At 39.7% G+C, this 19,747-nt stretch overlaps 1 protein-coding gene across 1 annotated transcript; it reads left to right on the top strand.

Moving 5' to 3' along the window:
• Positions 1-1,625: 1,625 nt before the first annotated feature.
• On the top strand, positions 1,626-19,717 carry LOC108883919 (vasoactive intestinal polypeptide receptor-like). Its single transcript, XM_018677499.2, has 13 exons — positions 1,626-1,854; positions 3,534-3,627; positions 4,689-4,802; positions 10,154-10,260; positions 10,369-10,466; positions 11,632-11,761; positions 13,699-13,852; positions 15,025-15,085; positions 16,018-16,084; positions 16,164-16,255; positions 16,473-16,602; positions 17,189-17,230; positions 17,381-19,717. Exons 1-13 carry the CDS (start codon positions 1,795-1,797, stop codon positions 17,570-17,572), a joined length of 1,341 nt encoding a protein of 446 aa, XP_018533015.1. The 5' UTR covers positions 1,626-1,794; the 3' UTR covers positions 17,573-19,717.
• Positions 19,718-19,747: the final 30 nt, after the last annotated feature.

Below are 19,747 nucleotides of genomic sequence, written 5' to 3'. Positions count from 1 at the left end.
TGAGCTCAAGAAACTCAAGATGGAAAGAAGCTTTCTGTCGCTCCTGAAATTCCGTGAGATTTATTCAAAAGCCCAAACAGGTGACTTTCATCCCTGAAGGTTATTCTGACATCCACTAAAGCTCTCATAAGCCTCGGTGAGTCACCCACTGATAGCAAAACCAGCAAAACATATGGTAAGAGCACATGGTGCCGCTGGAGGAGGCAACGCATGGAAAACAAAGAGTGATTCTGTGCATTGTCAAGTTAGAAGTAGATGATACAATCCTCATCTCTTCACAGTCTGCATGATGACAGAGCAACCATCTGACCAGAGACAAACAGACACATGCTGCATGCATTGTCTATTTGCAGAAATTCTACAGAGAGCAGGAACATTTTTCCACACTGTTTCTGATAAACTATGAGCTTTAATATCTCTCAGACATACACACAGTATGTCCACTATACATCACTATCTGGGTATATACAGTAGCATTATCTTATCTGCAGTGTGTCAGCTGTGAGCAACTCCATATCTGGGAACTAAACTCAGAGCCAGATTTTTATTGCATGTAACTAGCTTGTCCATGTCTGTATAGCCTTCTATATGGGCTGAACCCATAAATTTAAAGAAAATGTCTTAATGGTTAGTGTGTACTTTGTTTGGATGTTAGGTAACTATGAAGTAAAGCTGATGACCTAATCTATAGCTACATTATTGTTTGCTGAGACTGCATCAGAGAGATGTTAACCCAACGTAATTGCAATATTCAACGTCATGTTTTATTGAACTGTATTATATTGTAAGACGTGCCAAATATCTCTCTGTTGGGTCTGTTTTATAACCATGTGTACTATACAGACGGGTGACAAATTAAAGGAAAAACCCACAGTGAACCTTGAACCTGAATAGAAGCATCTGCTTTCTTCATGGTCATTTCTCATGTGTCTGAAAGTCCTGTGTATGGCTGTGGTATTCAGTAATATTGCAGTAGTGGAAGTAGTTTAGATTGTTGATACTAATGCATCAGCAGTGTTTTAATGTTGTAGCTGATCAAAGTGAAATCATTTTAAATACTAGTTTGGTTCAGTGGTTCCTAACTATAGGGACCATTCTCCATCTAAACAGTCACATGATAAACCTACATGATCCTCAGGTGATTGATTGGATGGAAATTGTTGTGATTCACAAATCTTCATCCTTGGACTTCAATCTTTGATTTTTATAGAATATTGTATGATTTTACTTGTTTGACCATTATCATTTATCTAAAACCACCTGAGGAGAGAGACTGGGAACGATTCACAGACATCTGAAACTATGGCCACAGAGGCTGGGAGCCACCACCACGTTTAACCTTTAACAATGTGTCTAATGTATCAGATTTTTTAATGTAAATTCCTAATCCTTAAAGCAATTCTACACTTTTTTTTTGCCACAAACAGAAGACATAACATTTGCTTATGATTAATACTACACTGTACAGTGATACAGAGGGCCAGCCGTGGACTTAGGTGAATACTGTAGTTTCCTTCATTCTTGGCAGCTACGTGTTTACGCCCTCATTTATTGACGTCCACAGATGATGTTTCATTGGTTACTTGCTAGTTGTTCAAGGTAAAACCCGAGTGGGAGGAGGAGGGGAAGGGGGAGGAGGATTTCAGGAGCGGAGCAATTCTCTTCATTTAGAGCGCAAGAACGCACGGAGTCAGCAAAGGGACCCGCAGAAACCTGCGGCGGATTACCACCTCTTTTAATCAGTATCGTTGTATCTATTATATTACTTATAAAACCTCAGTTACTTTAACGGAAATGTTGGTTGAAGTTTCAAAGGGATTTTTCCTCCTTCTCTCCTGCGTGTTGCTGGAACCAGTGAGTATATTTAAACACTTTTCTCATTATTTTAACTTGGGTTCGTTTTCAAGTATGCAACAGTTACCTGCCGAAGTTGGCCACGTACGGTTGACCACGTACATCATTCTGACGGTGAGTTGCCTACGAGTTGGAAGTTGACGCGCGCGCTGAGCTGGTGCTCTCCAGAACCAGTTCTGGATGCAGGGCGCACCGATCTGGCCCAATGTGGAGCTTAGTTTAGTAACTGGAGTCTGTGGAGAGAGGGGTTTTATTAATAATGGTGTATGACGTACCAAGGAAATATTTGGCTTTAGTCTGGTAAGGCTTCCATCATCATGTCGTTTGTTACTGAGGAAATTTTAGAACACATAGTATTTCAACTTGAGCTTATTTTTCCAGTTTTCTCGGCCCCGCTCCCTCCTTTTTTCTAACTTCCCTAAGACCTCCTCCAACATCATCACATTTGTCCTCTCATGTGCAGTCTCCTCTCTCCAGGTTCAGCTTCTGCCATGTGTGTCAATCTCCTTGGGATCCACGGGCCAAACCAGCTGCTTTTAAAATGACATTTGGCACCACAACAGAACAGTGGGGTCCCGACCGTGATTGTTTTTCATTGACATTCATGTGTTTTATGTCCTCGCTGATCTCTTTTCATGACCAAGGCTGAGGTAAATTACAGAGGCGGTTGCTGGTCTCCCAACAGGACACCATGACAACAGCCTCCTTTGTCTGTCTCTGTACTCTCTGGTCTCCAGCGTCTTTATCTGCAACTGCCTCCTGTAGAGAAGCATGTATGATTCATGCAGGAATTCAGATGGAGGTCAGATATGTTACAATAGCAGACTGGCCTTCACATCTGTGTTTGAAATCACTCACACAATGTTTCTGTGCCTCAGTAATAAAAACAAATCAAGCAAGGGAAAAGATGGGCAGTGTTGTGCTGCTGGGCAAGGTAAAAGGGATGATGATGGTCCTGATGATAGAGTGCAGGACGGTTTCTCAACTTCCACTGCTAAAGGCAGCACTGATCCATCACTGACAACATATTCTCCAATCATAGTCCAGGAGTGCGTGGATAGGTGAAGTAACACAGGACGTGCTGCGTAGCCTGAGGAGCGACATAAATTATAACCTAAATGGGGGGGGGGGGGGGGGGGGGGGGGGGTCACCTTGTGTGGGGGGAGAGGCTGGAGTCATATGGGCTCATTTTGTGGCTAACAATAGCCACATACTACCAGTCTGATTAATGCCCACAGAGAGGAGACTCATCCACCTAAGTAACAGCAATAAATCTTCTTGTCCTGCAGAGGTTGTGTAGATCCTCTGGTGGTAAACCCTCATGGATTCAGCTTCATGTGGAACCACTTCATGCCTGAAGACCCCCCCCCCCCCAGTTTCAAAACATGCAAATCTAAGGAATATGATGGTTGAATCACTGAGAAAAGATTGATTTTGTGTCTGCCATGTGTGTCAGTTGGAGAGATTAATGGTAGCCCACGTTAGCTCATCTCAGGAAGACCCCAGTGGAGACGGTAGATGTGTTTACCGTGATACATGAAACACTGTTGAAAGAGCACAGACAGCATAACTCTTGTATGTTTGACTAGTAGACAAATAATCTGTGACTGACACTGTTTAAAATGTCACTGTGGCCTAAGACATACATAGAAAACATGTGTAAAATGTTCTCTTCACAGGTGTTTTCAGTGCAGAATCAGATGTGTGACATGATGAAGGAAATAGACAAGGAGAGAGACCTGTGCGAGGCTCAGATTGAGAACATAACAACAGGTATGTCGAGTTTTGTGCAGCCTTGGCTGCACATCCTGTCTAATCCCAATTTGCAAAATTCACAAACAGGCTCTGATCAAAGTGACACAACAAGCTCTAAAGACAACAAAAGCTGTTCAAACCTCCCCTCTGGCTTTACATCACACCTTGCATGGTTGAACACTGTTTTCCACCTTAAGCCAGCCCCTTGTCACATGTGCTCAGGTTCAATTTCAAAGCAAACTTCCAAACTGATGAAATTCTATCCTTCATTTACACTAAATGTTATGAAGAAAAATACAGCAGTGAGTGTGCAATAATGAAACTCAGTTAGCTGATTTGTTGTTTCAGTTTATTGTTGATGAGGCGTAAATTACAAGTTGCTAAGTGGGGTGCCGCGTACTCACAGCAGGCAGACCTAATTATATTCTACAGAGATAATTGTCCTTCATTTAGCTTCTATTACCTGTGTGTGTAACTGAAACACTGTTGATCCTATCTGCAGGTATCGTGAGACTGTGTTTACTTTCACACATCGTAAAAGTCATTAAACACTCATTATGTTTTGAATTTAGATTTCACTCTGCTTGCTATAGATTCCATGCTGTTAAATCCTCAGGGTTATGTTGCAACTATCATTCGACAAGCTTATTTTTTCCTGGTGGGGAAATGGTGAGCAGGTGCAGATTTAAAAGCACTGTGACCTGATTCTACGTCCTTAGACCAAACACACTGTGGAAAGTCAGAGTGATCTGTTGAATTCAAATAACAGTGTGTAATGAAGGACTGGGAGCTGTTTTATTAGTCATGTTGGCAGTGTGTTAACTCAGGTCATCTGCTGTTATGAACCTAGGGCTGTAACGACAGCCGACCTGAGCTTACACGTTTTGGCTGCCATGGGAACTGCAGCGCTCCACCGTCACCTTAATCAGGGTGCTGTTTGTCACTGGGATTGATTAATGTTACAACAGTTAGAAACACTTTAGGTCTAAAATGTGTGTTTCATGCTTGTTCTCTGACTTTATGTTATTGCCACAGTTTTTGTTGTCCTCTCTCACTCTGGTTGGCATTCTCTCCATCAGGTTGCAGTGGGACGTGGGACAAGATCACCTGCTGGCCCAGTGCTGACATTGGAGAGGTGGTTACCATCCCTTGTCCCAAATATCTCTTCTACTTCTCTAGGGATGTCCCCACACGTAAGAATCGAGTTTGTAAAATAGGTTGTGTGTGTGTGTGTGTGTGTGTGAAGGCAAGCAACTGACTACATGTTTTCATTGTGTTATGGACAGTAATCTCATGAGTTTGTGGGGCCTATTTGCAGAAAAGTTAAGGTAGATGTTACAGTCATGTAAAGGCTGGGGGTCGCTGGCACTAAGAATTTAGTCCTCATTATCCTTTCAATGAGGTATATTGGAATAGTTACATCTACGGTAGAAAGAAGAGTAAACCACTGAGCAAACTCTGGCAAAGGATCAACAACTACTTAATTGTAGGCGTAAATATTGAAAACAAAAACTTAAAAATATAAAGCTCTTTATATTAACATGAAACATAATTGTGTAATTGAAATCAACAAATTATGACTACCTCACCTTAATTGTGACAAATCAGTCTTAAACAGCCTATAAATATTACACTAAGGATTACTACACATCTCACCATGAAAATCCCATAGACTCATGTCCTTGAGTCGGTGATTAATTAACGATTGCATGAATGAAGCCTTTTCATGGAGGTAGTTGTGTAGGGGATATTTTAAAGAATGACAGAGATGCTGCTCATCTTGATCTTTCATTACCTCTCGTTTGTTGCTGTTAGCTGCTGTTGAATCTATGCCGGTATCATCACCGTCTATATTTGAGAACAAAAACAGGAATTACAAAGTACACTGAGCATCCTAGGAGCTCATACTCATGAGGTCATTCTCAGTGATCACCTGTTGTTTCCATCTTTCCTGACAACTCATCTCATATATCAGAAAGAACATAGTAAAACTCAAAACACATGGCGCAGCTGAGTCACAGAAAATAAACAACTTCCCGTCCTGGCACCGACCAATCATCAAAGACATATTGCATTTATTTGCCCTCCTTTGATCTAAGAGAAGCCTCACAGGGGAGTAGTACTAATTATGTATAAGGGAAACCACTCTCTTGAGAATTTACTGGCTGATTTGCTGTGTGTTTGTACAGTAGTGCCTCCGATTATTCCCCTCTGACTTTCCCATATCTCCATTTGTCTCCTCAGTGTAATTATGCTGTAAGAGCTGATGGAGTTTTTTATTTGTATTCAGCTGGCAGAGAGACATCAACTTGAGAAATATTCTTTTAGAGGAGTTGAAGCTGATTTAAATTAGCTTGTAAGACAACTGTTGTGTTTCTTCAAAGCAGCACAAATAACATTTTTTATATATGTTTACAATGGATTACATATACTGTATGTGCATGTGTCTGTGATAGGGATGAATCTGCAGAGAATTATGGCAACTTTACAGTTTCCCTGACCATTTTAGCACCTTCCAGCTCATTGTTTTGGTTTTCCAACCTGCATCTTTACTCTTTTGGTTCAACTTTACTGCTCTCATAGCACTGATTTTGCTCTGATAAAGTCACTGTATGCTACCTGGCCTACCTGAAAATATGGCCGCATTTAGCAGCTAAAGAGCCAGATACGTCCCTCAGGAGTCAGGAGCTAAAAGAAGAAATATTGGACTTACATTCTTCATTTGGACAGGATGCTCTGGATCTGTAAATAGGAACATTTGCTAATAAGTTCACTATATTGACTTAAGATGTAATAGTATGGTCACTTTTGTGTCCAATCAGCTCTACAGGGCTTTTAACTTTTTAGCATTGTTTTGATTTTATGGCCCATAAACTGTACAAACTGCACAATGTAACATTTAGCGGCTAAACCAACAGATATTTTTGTCAGTGGTTGTTGGAGACTAAAGGAGAACATAACAAAGAGTGAATATGAGACTCAGCATACATTCATCAGGATGTCAGAGACACAACTCCACATGAATGCTAATGTTGCTTCATGTTAACTTGATGTGTAAATATGTCCACTGCAAAGATGTAGCACAGTCTTCTATGCTTTGAACGAGTGTAATGTTACAGATGTCAGTTGTAATTGATTGTTGTGCTTTTACATTCAACCTGTGCACCTCTGCAGACATGGTGGAGAGGTTTCAGCCCCTATAATCTAGCCAGTATTTTCCTCATCTGATTCAGGACATAAGAGGAGCTTAAACCAAGGATTTATCACCAGCATGTGAAGGCTTGACACGGAGAAAAGGGGTTTTCTGGGAAGCTGTGATTTGACCCAGATGGGAGATAGTGTGACCTGAGAGTGGAGAGCTCTCCTGGGAAAAGAGAGGAACAGATGACGTATCATTGGTTTTGTCGGGTTGAAATCACAAGAGGTGTATTTCGCTGAGGTCAGAGGTTCACAGGATCAACAGGCCCTCGCTGTGCAGGGACCAGCATGTGTGGAGGCCTTAAGAGGAAGAGGGGGGATTATGAGTGACCTGTGCTGCGCTGATGTGCATGATATCAATTATGCAGTAAATCAGCAAATCAGTGCAGGTTTCTGCTGGTTAAACCTGCTCTGCTCTCAGGTCATGTAAGGAGGACTTAATTAAGGGATGATAAATGGTCTGGGATTCTGTGCATTGTAAATTACTGTTGTAGACAGGTAAGAACCTTGTATCTCCAACTGTGAGCATTACAGGAACTGAGACAAATAGCCTTGTTTGGGTAGTAGCTTGACCATTCATTTTATTCAAGTTTCAGAATGTTGAGAGGGTTAGGGATATTTGATGTTCTCTTCTCACGAAGTTGCCCTTTTTGTGAATGTATTTTGGTCTCAAAAAGGACAATTTCATTATTTTTTTCAAATGTATTCACTGTCAGTAGCAGTTGTGAAAGACTCAAGTTATTGACACATCTTGAGCCATTCATTTTATAAGCCTGACACACACAAAAACATGCATTACGAAACACGGCGCCACAGAGATTCAGGGGCCAAGTCATAAATTTAGTTGAGATAGAGTTTGCCATTCTCATGAACTCTTTACCTAGTAGGTCTAACACAAACACACAGTCATTCATCTCTTTTAATAACATGGGCGACTCGCCCACTTTGCAGGCTCACAGTGACAGAGTGGCTGCCTGTCAGTGGTTTCACCTACGTGTCATAATATTCAGTTGAGCTGAAGCTGTTCAATGCATGCTAATATGAATCTTCCTCTGAGATATAATTAGGAAGGATAAAGCATTAGACTGTACAACATTGACAGAAAAGCCAAGATAAAAAAAAAGCCTGAAAATGAAAACGATGATTGGGTGATTAACTCGTTTGAGCTCTCCTCGTTGCCGTGCATGACACTGAAAATCCTTGCAGTCATGTTTTGGGGGATGATGAAAGCATTCTTCTGGCAATCCCTCAAACAAGCCAAATCCAGTGGTGGCATGGGCTGAAACAGCAGGGGCTTATCACTGCCTTTGTGTCTTGTCATGTTGTTTGAGGAGGCTAAACCTCCGTCTTCTCTGCAATACGCCACTCAGGTATTTGTGAGCTGTCCATATTTAATGCCAAATACATTTAAAGACTTTGGATTGTTGGTCGTTTCCCAACACAGTCTTGATTTGATAGTGGCAATGGAGCGATACGATTAGGAAATGTGAGGAATGTCCTACATTTAGATTTCTACAGCAGCATTCAGCACATGGATTAATTTGTCACCAACACACGCAGCTTTCTTTCTTATATTTACAGGAAAGGCGATGAGGAAATGCTACAAATAAATATTACAATAAGAGACTGAATAAAAACACAGAAATATCAATCTGGCTTCTGCTTCTTACAGAATTAGATATGCCTCATCAATGCTTTAAGAAGGGTTTTCAGTCTAATTAATGATTAGTACCTCTTCTGAACTGTGACATATTTACTTGTTTAGGAAAAATTCTACCTTAGCACAAAAGTCTGAAAACGCCTGTTCTGTAACTCTACATTTTGCCCTACATCTGTGTTTGCAACACTTCTGAAGTAAGTAAATATGACCTAAAAATGAAACGTGTTTTCCAAGGATTTGATTTGAATAAAGTGAATTCCTGTGAGGTACTTTGTGTGCACTCAAGTCAGCTTCCAGCCTGAATCCTTGACTCTGTTTTTTGACATTTTTGCATTTATTGACAGATATTGGACACAGAGGAGAAACATGGGCAGAGAGAGGGGTATGACATCAAACAGAAATCTTGACACATGCTCAAACCAAGGACATTTAGTTTAATGGTATGCATCTTAACCACTAGGCTACCAGGAAGTCCCATTATGTTTCAGTTATTCAAGTGGTATACATTTTCTGAAATAGCTCTTAAAACACAATGTAGTTTGCTCTGACCCAATTTCTTAAAAAGCACAGGACAGAGTACAAGAATCAATAATAATAATCAAAACAAAAATAATCAGATTTTTATGTCCTTAAGTGACACAAATATTAAATAATCTAAACAATAATTTTCCTTTTTTGTAAAATGTACTTATTGTGCATATTATATAACTCAAGGAAGGGAGAAAGATGAGACATTAAAATACAAATGCACTCCCCTGTTTGTTCACTTTTTTGTTTCTGAATGTATTTACTTACTCTGGATTATTTGTTCCTCTCTACTCAGTCTACTATTCCACCCAACAGAACTCTAGTCTCAGACTTTTACTGTACCAAGTACTAGACTGCAGAACTCTATTTTGCAAAACTTCATTCTACTCTACTCCACTGTGCTTAAGGCTACTACTCTATTCTTAAAACTGCTCTACTGTACTCTACTCCACTACATAGAGCTCTTCTCCACTGAGCTCTAGACTGCTGAGCTATGCTCTACTCTGCAGAGTATCTACTCTAGCTCTAGAAGCTGAGCTCTAGTATACTACCCTCTACTGAACTCTAATCTACTGTACTTCACAGAGCACTGCTGATTTCTATTCTCTGCTGAGCTCCAGTCTACTGTACCTTACTGCACTCTAGAGAGCTTTAGTCAGCTGTACTTGACTGTACAGAGCTCTGCTTTGCTCCTCTAGTCTCCTCTTAGATGATCAGTTTAATGCCCTCAGACCTTTCACTTCTGCCCCCATGGGCAGGCCAGGGTAAAAATATCTCTCTGCTCAACTGTTGACCTCCCAGTGTGTGTGTGTGTGTGTGTGCAGCCTGACAGTAATTAAGAAACAGATGGAGGCAAATACACATGGGAACCGTCTCTGCATCTCTGAGCCGGTGGGACGACTGATCCCCTTCAGTCATTCCTTCCATTTCCTTTTAGTATTTGGGAGTATTCCAGTGAGACACAAACATCTCAGTGTGACATAATTAAGAATGAGTAAATGGGAGGGAGTTTCACCTTGTGGCTCATACAACTTGCGTCCCAACACACATACACACTATGTTGTAATACATTCTTTTTAATTGAAACACACTGAAACTGGCACAGTAATCAATTGTACTCTTGATGTTGATTGTTCCCTCTATCCCTCTGCTCATTAGGTAACCTGTCCAAGACCTGCACTGAGGATGGCTGGACCCCAATCAGCATAGACTCCTACATAATGGACTGTGGATACAATCCCAACAACACCATAGATGATAATATGGTCAGAATGGCAGCCAGTGCTGCTGATGCTGTGTTGGTCTCACATTAAATGTCAAACACAGTCCAGATGAACTCTTTTCAGTTAGTGTAACTGAATGTGTTTTTGCAGGGTGAATTCTTCGATGCTGTCAAAGTGGGTTACACCATCGGTCACAGCGTGTCCCTCATTTCTCTGACGATCGCCATCATCATATTGTGTCTCTTTCGGTAAGGAGATCATCAAGATACCACTTAATGTCCCTGCATAAAGACAGTTAAACACCCTTTTCCATCATTTAGAATGATAAAAACTCTAATCTCTCATTTCACACCATACTTCCTGCACTTTATAGAGGTTTTACAGTGTTTTTCACGCAGTAATGTGACTTCACCAGATTTTGTGAGACAAGTCATTCAATGGGCTGCTGTTGTTCACAGCATTTTTTCGTTTTGACCTTCAGCTCCGGGGTTGCAGAGAGAAAGTGTGTGTGTGTGTGTGTGTGTGTGTGTGTGTGTGTGTGTGTTGGCATGACACATCACTGATCATTAGCAGTTCAAGTTGGCTGGTGTGTGTTGCTTCTAATAAACAGTCCGCTCCGTTCAGTTGGGTATGTTAGCATTCGGACTGTTGGTGTGTTATGGGCTAGGGATGTGTTTACTCCTCTGGTTTATGAAATGCTGATGATTTGGACTCTGCAGCAGAGACAAAGGATGTGAACAGCGTTTGCTGTTTATGTTCAGCTGCAGATGCGGTGTTCAGGCAGCTGGTTGATGTTGTGTGTCATCGCACCCCTGTCCCAGGATGACTCGCCCGATGGGTTTACACAATTCACCCCCAATCATAAGCTCACGGGGAAGGCATTTGTTTGAAAACACCCAACAGAGAAAATTTACATTAGTGACATTTTCTCTGCAAAAACCTCTGATTTGTTCTTGTTTACTTCTGTGCTTAATGTCAAGTCAGAGCTTTTTGCATTTCTTTCTGCCTGATAAATACATGCTTCACCAAAAAAGTACATCCATATAAAGTATGAAACACATACAGATAGCCTGACATTTGGATAACAGCATAGTGCAGTATAGTAGGGGGCATTAAATGTACAGTAAGTGCTTATGATGACTACTCCCCTCAGCTGAAACATACATTCTTTCTGTGAATGTTTGCCCCCATAAATTAAGTCACTGGAGTTCCTGGTGAATTTTGTCTTGATGTTTATTCTGATTGCATGCTTTGGTGCCATAAAAACACACTTTATCAGATGATTTTCAGGATAGGTCACATAAACAGCTCATTCAAGGTCTTTAATCAGAGGGAGTTCATTAAGAGAGTTATGCATGTTGCTTTTCTTTCTTGATTTAAATCACATAACGGTTTATTTGTCTGTTTTTACAGGAAGCTGCACTGCACGAGAAACTACATCCACATGCATCTCTTTGTGTCTTTCATACTGAAAGCTGTGGCAGTTTTCATCAAGGACGTGGTTCTGTATGATGTTGGGGAGACAGAGAATTGCCAGTCTTCAGTGAGTGCTACTGAATGCTCCTGCTTCACTCGCCTACATGTCCACTTTATCATCAAAACAGTACACTTTATTGATTTTCCTCCCTGCATAATCAAAAGTCCTGCACTTTAGATCAAGTTAACTTGTCTATCTGATGTGTGAGCATCAAGTTTCTTAGCTGAAGCAAACTGCATCTATATAATTACTCATACAGACTTTACAGACTTTAAAGCTTTGTCTCAGAGTTTACTCAGTGCGCAAGCACTCAAGTACTTCTGGGTGGAACAGTGTTTGCCAAGTCCCTTCCACTCCTAACACGACTTTCCCCATTCATCTGTCCAGCAGGATGTTGTGAGAGTTCCTGTTTGCTGAACATAAACCTGCAGGACAGACAGCTTTGTCAATAAATCACATTCAGAGTTTTGATAACTAGTTTTAATCACTTTCTCTCAATAACATGATCATAGTGAAAATATCATAAGTGCTAATGTAAGATAAGAAGTTAGATAAACTCCTCCATTTGGTACAGTTTCAGATAATGAGGCTATTTTATTTTTATTTAATTGATCAAATCACCATCGTCAGTGCTGTTTTCTCAGATCTTGCTCCAGCTGAATCCACTGCTTTATTACCAGAGAGGATTAGAGCAGCAGTCTGTAAATCACCCGCTTCACTATCTCTAAGTGCCGATCGTTAATGGCTTAATTTAGATATGTCCTCTTCAGGGTACACAGATTGTCCTGGTCCAAACACAGCTGCTAACTCTCCCAACTGTTTCTAAACTCAGTTTAGAAGAAAGGAAAAAAAAACTTCTTCTTCTTCAACATATTAGAAAGGTTTATAGAGCGCTTAAGTGAAACCTTGTTCAAAACCACATTTGTAAGAATGCAAATTCTTAAAACTATTTTTAATTTTGTTTTTCCATTTTTAGCTGCCTTAATTTAATGACCATTTCCCATTACCTCTAGACCATCCCGTGAGATTACTACTAAGAAGTTGGAAAAATTACATGAGAGGGCAGTGTTGGTTGATATGGATACAGAAATCAAGTAAACTGCTAATACGTTTTCCATTGGAATTGTAGTTTTCATCATACCAACACATTAGTCATTCTTAGTTTTGTTAAGATCACAAAGGTTTCAGCTTCTAATGGCTATAAATGCTGTATATGATACTTATTTATCTTGGAATCTGAAGCATAAACTTGAAGAGAACATTTGACTGTTTTAAGGAATGAAAACAAAAGAAACCCTCAGTGAAAGATTGCATTGATTCACAGAAGCTAATGGACCAGAGGGTGGCTACAAAGTTGTCAGGACATCCGCCTTGCCATAATGTCTTAGAGTGAGAGCAGAAGATTGATAGCACTTTCATATCTGTCTTTTAGATATGAAGCTACAGTTTCCCCTTAACGACTGAAAAGTTAAATTTATAAGCAGTAAAATACTTGCTGGATTTACTACTCTCAGAGGTTCTACAGCCTTTGCCATGGCCATGGGAGTCAAATAGGTTAAACCTAAACCAACTAAGAAATGTTTGCTACTGAGCCACCAACAACAGTGTCTTCCCTGTGAGGAGCTTGAGATATAACCATTAATTTGAATCTCAAATACATTTTGATTGCAGATTTAATCAGTCTAGGAGTCCATTAGTATAATCAGCATGATCATAACCCATGTGTAATTTTCTCAAATTATATTATGCTCATATTAATTGTGATAATGACTGTCTCTTCACTGTTGCTTTTGATAGGTGACTTGTCAAGTTTAACAGACTAATTTTCTTATAAGTCAGTCATCAATACTGATTTCAGAGTAATTTACTAAAATCTTTCTCTGTGTAGCCTCGCCCACTGGCAACAACATTTGTCTTCATCATTTGACTTGTAGTAGAATAATTGCATTTATCTGCTTTTCCTGGGAATGCAATAAGCCGCTAACATTCTGGTCATTTTCTAGGTGGGCTGCAAGGCAGTGGTGGTCTTCTTCCAGTATGGGATCATGGCGAGCTACTTCTGGCTGCTGGTGGAGGGCCTCTATCTTCACGCCCTGTTAGCTGTCTCCTTCTTCTCTGAGAGGAAGTACTTCTGGTGGTACATCCTGATTGGTTGGGGTATGTGCAGCTACTATGCCATATGTTGATGAATACAAATAGCTCGCACAAGTTCATTTTTAAGGACATTCGGTCCATTCATTTGTCTGAAGTGGCAACCAGAAATCATCAGATGCAATCATCGAGTAAACTGAATGTCTGTTTTGTCTTTACTACAACAACCACAACATACAGGATCATATGTAAATTAATTTATAGTGAGAATTTATACAGGCAGGAGCTACAGGAAAATCTGTGTCTTCTATCGGCATATGAATGAGTCCTGCTGCCTCTTTTAGATTAGCAGTAGCAGGCGTCTGCCACTCTGCTCTTGTTGTTATAATTCAGACTTCAGAAGAGTCCTGACGTGCTTTTGGTGCTTTTAATTGGAAAAAAACTAATTTAATGAATATACGTGAATAAAATGAATTCCTTCCCAACTAAGAGATCAAACAATGTAGACTTGAACTTTTAATATTTTCTAATGGACAGATGCTTTCCATTTGGCAGCAGAGATGCTCTTTTGAGCTTTCATCTTGGACTGATGCTGCTCATTTCTCTACCACTCTACACACATCAGTACTGTTGGCTTTCATCCTGTTTGTCTGGTTTTTTTTAATGCAGTCTGGCAGTTCACCACCAAAAACCCCTGCATGCATACATTATATTCAAACAGAAGAACTGGCAGAGTCATTTAGTGCATTCAGCTTAACACTATTTTGGCTCAGCATCATCATCTTTCAAATACTTGTTTTGGCTGCTTTGTGCTAAAATTCACTGCTACTTGTTTTTGAAATGAACTTTCAACAACTTTTCCCCAAATTTGTGATGTATTTTTTTTCCATCATCCCAATAAAGTAACTCTATAAATAGGCCTGAAATGTTGTGTCTGCCAGCAGGAAAATGGAAACAAGCGTGTGACTTCCCTGCAGATAGCCTGGATGAGCCAATATTAGCACAGAGCAAATATGTCATTGAGTCCTGTTAAAAATGATAAGGATACCCAAAATGCAATATTACTTAAGCTATAAAATCATCCAAAAGATTAACAGTGTACACACGCTCAAAGCTCACCATCATATTTGGACATGTTTCTTTGAACACAGTGGACATAATAGATATTTTCACTACGCGACACACAAATTATTTTAATGTTGAAATTATTTACGAAGTCTGCGTATGTGTCTTTGCAGGGGCTCCAACCACTTTTATCTCGGCATGGGTGATTACAAAAGCTTATTTAAATGATCCTGGGTGAGTTAATCATTTGTCTTTGCTTTAATCTTGTTAGTGAAGTGACCATCCTTGCCTGTTTCAATTTAGATTAAAATGGGTTAATTTAAGGGCTTTCCTCTGTCAGGAAGACATATGACTGCAAATGCAAAATCGCATTTGATCAAAGAAATAACATCTAGCTTAGAGTGATGATTAATAACTGGTCTCAGTGAAGCCCTGTGATGGATTACTGCAGACAAGAGCTGAGTGTTTCATGGCTATACTACAGAGCAAAAATGTACTAACCCCATATTTGTGTAAAATGAGTTAATACCAGCCTTTTTAAAATCTGTTGTACCTTATAGAATCTTTTACAGAATGTGTTAGCAATGTGTAATTTCCTTTTTAAAAAAAAGAGAAGAAAAGAAAAACAGAACAGAAAAACACTGGCTTGATAGTCTCTGGGCTCTAGAACTTACCAGGCAGCTAAAACATGAAAGCTAGTGCTATGTTATGTTTAAGATAGCTAGTGAGATATCCACAGCAAGGCTTAGTGACAGTAGGCAGTAGCAAAACAAAAAAAAAAAAAAAAAAACACCAGTGAAACCAGTCCTGCTAGAAGGTACCTAGCCTATGATGATTTAATGAGGTTGAGCTACTTTAAAAGCACATATTTAAATGTATCACATAATAAATGTATTTATTATACTAGTTTGTTAGTTCAAATGGACAAGAGAGCCAAAATAATACATTTTGTCTATGCTGTTAAAGATTGTCAAAAAGTAGAGTGTAATACAAACTCTGTAAGAGTTCATATAAAATTAAGATGTTACAACTTATCTGTTTCACAGTTTGACTAAATAGCCTCAAAACGTCAACCCTTCTTCTCAGTCTCTTACTGCTCTCTGCCTTTGTAGAGAAGTTCAACATTGAGAAATGATGTAGTCTGACTTTCTTATCTCTTCTGACAGATGCTGGGAGATAATCGATGACAATCCATGGTGGATCATCAAAACACCTATTTTGGTCACCATACTTGTGAGTCACGGCGCCTAACAGTTGATATACAGCTCTGTGTAACACAATCACATTAACCACTCTGTTACTTTCTCGGCAGGTGAACTTTTTCCTTTTCATTTGTATAATCCGGATTTTGCGACAGAAGATGAATTGCCCCGACATCGGAAGAAAGGAATCCAATCAGTACTCGTAGGTTTTCACTTCAGCGTCTCTGTCATAGCATGGGTTACAGTCATTTTTTATCAGGTGACATGGAATAAATTATTTTTCTGCCATTATGTTGATGGTGGTGAGTAACAACAGATCTTGCATTGTGACAAATATATCCTTGACTCTAGCTTTTGGAGATTTTAAGAAGGATGAACACAAGCCCCCTCCTCACTTACTCATTTTTCTACTCTTTTAGGAGACTGGCTAAATCAACGCTGTTGTTAATACCTCTCTTTGGGATCAACTACATCATTTTTGCCGTCATTCCTGACCACATCCACCCACAAGTCAGGATGGTGTTTGACCTTATTCTGGGGTCATTTCAGGTAATGTTACATAAGAGCATACAAGGTGTTAGGCAGCCTGTCAGCACTTTCCAAAAATCAGGCAGAAGGAGTGCTACTCACTGGTGAATAATGAGATTTGATGTTTCTAATCCTTTTTTTGACTTTTACAGGATCGCCATCTTGTGTCTTAGACAAAAACTTGTGATACAAGTATGTCACCAGATAGAAAAAGTGAAAATGCTTTGATTCAGTAAAGTTACATGAAAACGGCTTGGTAGCATGAAGATTTGAATGAATGCTTTGTGTAGCTGACATGTTTAATTTTGCATGGTTGAATAATGAGGCTGCTGATTTACTGAGCATTAGATTGGAACCCTGAGAGCCAAGTGAAATTATGGAAACCTAGCAATGGAAAGTATTCTTAATTTATAATCGTTTTAACTCAGAGTGATATCTCTTGGAAAAATTTCCCAGAGATTTAAATGATGAACCTCCTGTCTGAGTCTGAAGTTGGTCATAATCTTACCGTCATTATTCATACACAAACATTCTGAGTGTTTCCCCAGCTGTACTGTCACACTGGTATTCTCAGACAGCACATTTTATCTGCTTCTCTCTTCAACAGGGTTTTGTTGTTACAGTTTTGTACTGCTTTTTGAATGGCGAGGTGAGTAAATTCAAACAAATAACAGATCTTTAAGATGTTTAATGTCCTTTTATGTCACTAAATCTCATGTAACCCCACCCCCCCACCCCCCTTTTAACACCCCTCTCTTCATCCTGTTTGTCTACCCTCTCATCTCATCTACTCCTGCAGGTACAGTCGGAGATTAAGCGTAAGTGGCGCAGATGGATGCTGCAGAGGTTCCTGGGTGCTGACACTAAGTACCAGCAGCCCTCCATAGGCAGCAATGGCAACAACTTCAGCACCCAGATCACCATGTTGACCAGATGCAGCCCCACTACACGCCGGGCATCTGGGTGTCAGGAGCACCTCTCTGCCATCTGAAACCCAAGTTAACCCCTCTCCCAGTTTTCATCATCATGTACTGAATGTGTGGCTCATATTCACTGTTGCAATGCAGTTGATATTGCTTACTTAAGGTCACTATGACATTTAGCACTGAAGCTAATATTTGTTCATTGTAATTTTATCCATTGACTATCAGAAAGTGACAAGAACTCAGTGTTTTTCTTGCCCGGTTGTCAAGGAATCTGACAACTTACCCAAAACATGAGGACTTGATAGCTAAAAAAAGGAACACTGTCATTTTCACAGACAGTTTTGAGTTAAGGTGGATTTGTTCAGGCAGGTACTTCCACTGTACTTGTCAACTGGTTTACTAGCAGGTCGTTTGATATCTACATAAAGGCCAGTGTCACAGTGTCATGCTTTGGGGAGGTAACATGATGAGTCAACCTGAACTGACTATCAACAAGTTGTTGAAAATCAATTGTCAGTATAATGTTAAATAAGTCTCTGAATACAGCAGGGAAAAGTGTTTCATGATCACAATGTGAATGAAAGGGAGACAGGACCTTGGCCAGCATTTACCATCTGATGTTAAGTAATAGATGGATAGAGCCCGAGATGAGCTGCATCCTCTAAGAAACAAGATGTTTATTAAAAGGGTGTGTTACACGAGAGGACTCCAAGCACTTAATCTAATGGCCATGTCGCTCAGGAGACCATTGTTAACAACATTAATGACAGTGTCAGGCTGCCATGAACAGTAGTCACAGAGAAAGAATCTATAGCATAACCAACATGCTGGACGTTCCTATCCTGTGTGTGACAGTTTTATTCAGGGCAAACACCCTGCTGAATTACTGCCGGATAACATTCCAGAGGAGAGCTGAAACTCCTGTTTGCGAAATTTATCTCAGATATCAAAAGCTTTTAGTTTCATCTGAGTGCACAGTCACTTAATAGACATTTATTTTTTACTGTTTCTGCATCTAATGGACCAAATGTATTCCACTGTTAGTCTACAATACACAACATGGTGAATGAATATGTGGTAGTAAAAATCAGCTTCCGTTACCTGGATTGCATGGACATTTCATCACATGTTAGTTTTCTGTTTTATTCTATTCTGTACTGCCAGGTGAAATATCTGTGTTGTATAGTATTTTTAGCCATGCCAGCAGTGTTACAGTATAGATGACATTGTCATTTGGTTGGTCTATTGCATTGGTCCAGACTGAAATATCTCAGCAACTGTTGTATAGATTGCCATGACTCCCAGTAGATGAATCCTAATGACTTTGGTGATTCCCTGACTTTTCCTCTAGCACTCAGTGTGGTTCATATTTGTGGTTGTGAGCGAAGTATTAACTGGATGGACTACCATGAAATTTAGTTCAGACATTCAGGTTCCATCCTGGATGAACTGTAATAACTATGATTAAGCCTCAAACTGTTCCATCATCAGGTTAAAAAAAAAGATTTTGTCCAGCGCTTTTTGACCAAACACCTTTATAACTAATGACATTCCAGCCTCAGCTGTACTTTGTGTTTAGTGCTAATTAGGAAATATTAGCATGCTAACAAACTAAGATGGTGAACAGGGCAAATATGCCAACATGCTACTTTATATAATACATTCTATCAGCTAAACATGAGTATGGTGGCATTGTCATAGTCTTAGCATGCTGACATTAGCATTAAACTAAACTCAGAGCTGATAGCCAGACATTTCTATGAAGCTTCTCATCAGAGAAGACATTTTCCAGTTGTCAGCGATTGTGTCATATTTCACGTGGGAATCATGTTGGAGTTTGATGTTTACTTAGATTCCCCCTCTTGTTCTTGTTGTACCAGTGTGTGTAAAACTGAAACTGAATAGAAATGAACTGAAAGTACCTCAGACTCAATGTCACAGACACATGTTGTACATAATGTGAAACTGTAAATGAAATGGTTTATGATGTCTCTTCTGGTGATAACTTATAGTGCTCAGGTGTCAACTGGAAATTGATGTTTACATTTAAAAATATGTTTCTCCCTCATGCTATTTGTGTAATGTCAATACTGTTGATGAAGTGTCTCTTATTTGTCGCCATGTAAATATCGTGTACATTAAGTGGAATCAGCTGTAAATATGTTATTGAACAAAATGATGAAGATGAATAAAATCCTTTGCACTGTGAACTGGTCTGTTGTTCCAAGTAGAAGTGAGTG

This window comes from Lates calcarifer, linkage group LG4, assembly GCF_001640805.2.
Source record: "Lates calcarifer isolate ASB-BC8 linkage group LG4, TLL_Latcal_v3, whole genome shotgun sequence".
In the NCBI taxonomy this organism is placed as follows: Eukaryota; Metazoa; Chordata; class Actinopteri; family Centropomidae; genus Lates; species Lates calcarifer.
Note: the sequence above shows the minus strand (reverse complement) of the source record. Positions and strands in the feature narration are given on the sequence as shown.

Excerpts from the sequence above, each read along its gene's own strand:
- LOC108883919 (XM_018677499.2), top strand. The coding sequence starts at position 1,795 with ATGTTGGTTGAAGTTTCAAAGGGATTTTTCCTCCTTCTCTCCTGCGTG. Across the intron at positions 16,085-16,163 it reads CTATTTTGGTCACCATACTT|GTGAACTTTTTCCTTTTCAT; the intron begins GTGAGTCACGGC and ends CTTTCTCGGCAG. Across the intron at positions 16,256-16,472 it reads AAGGAATCCAATCAGTACTC|GAGACTGGCTAAATCAACGC; the intron begins GTAGGTTTTCAC and ends CTACTCTTTTAG.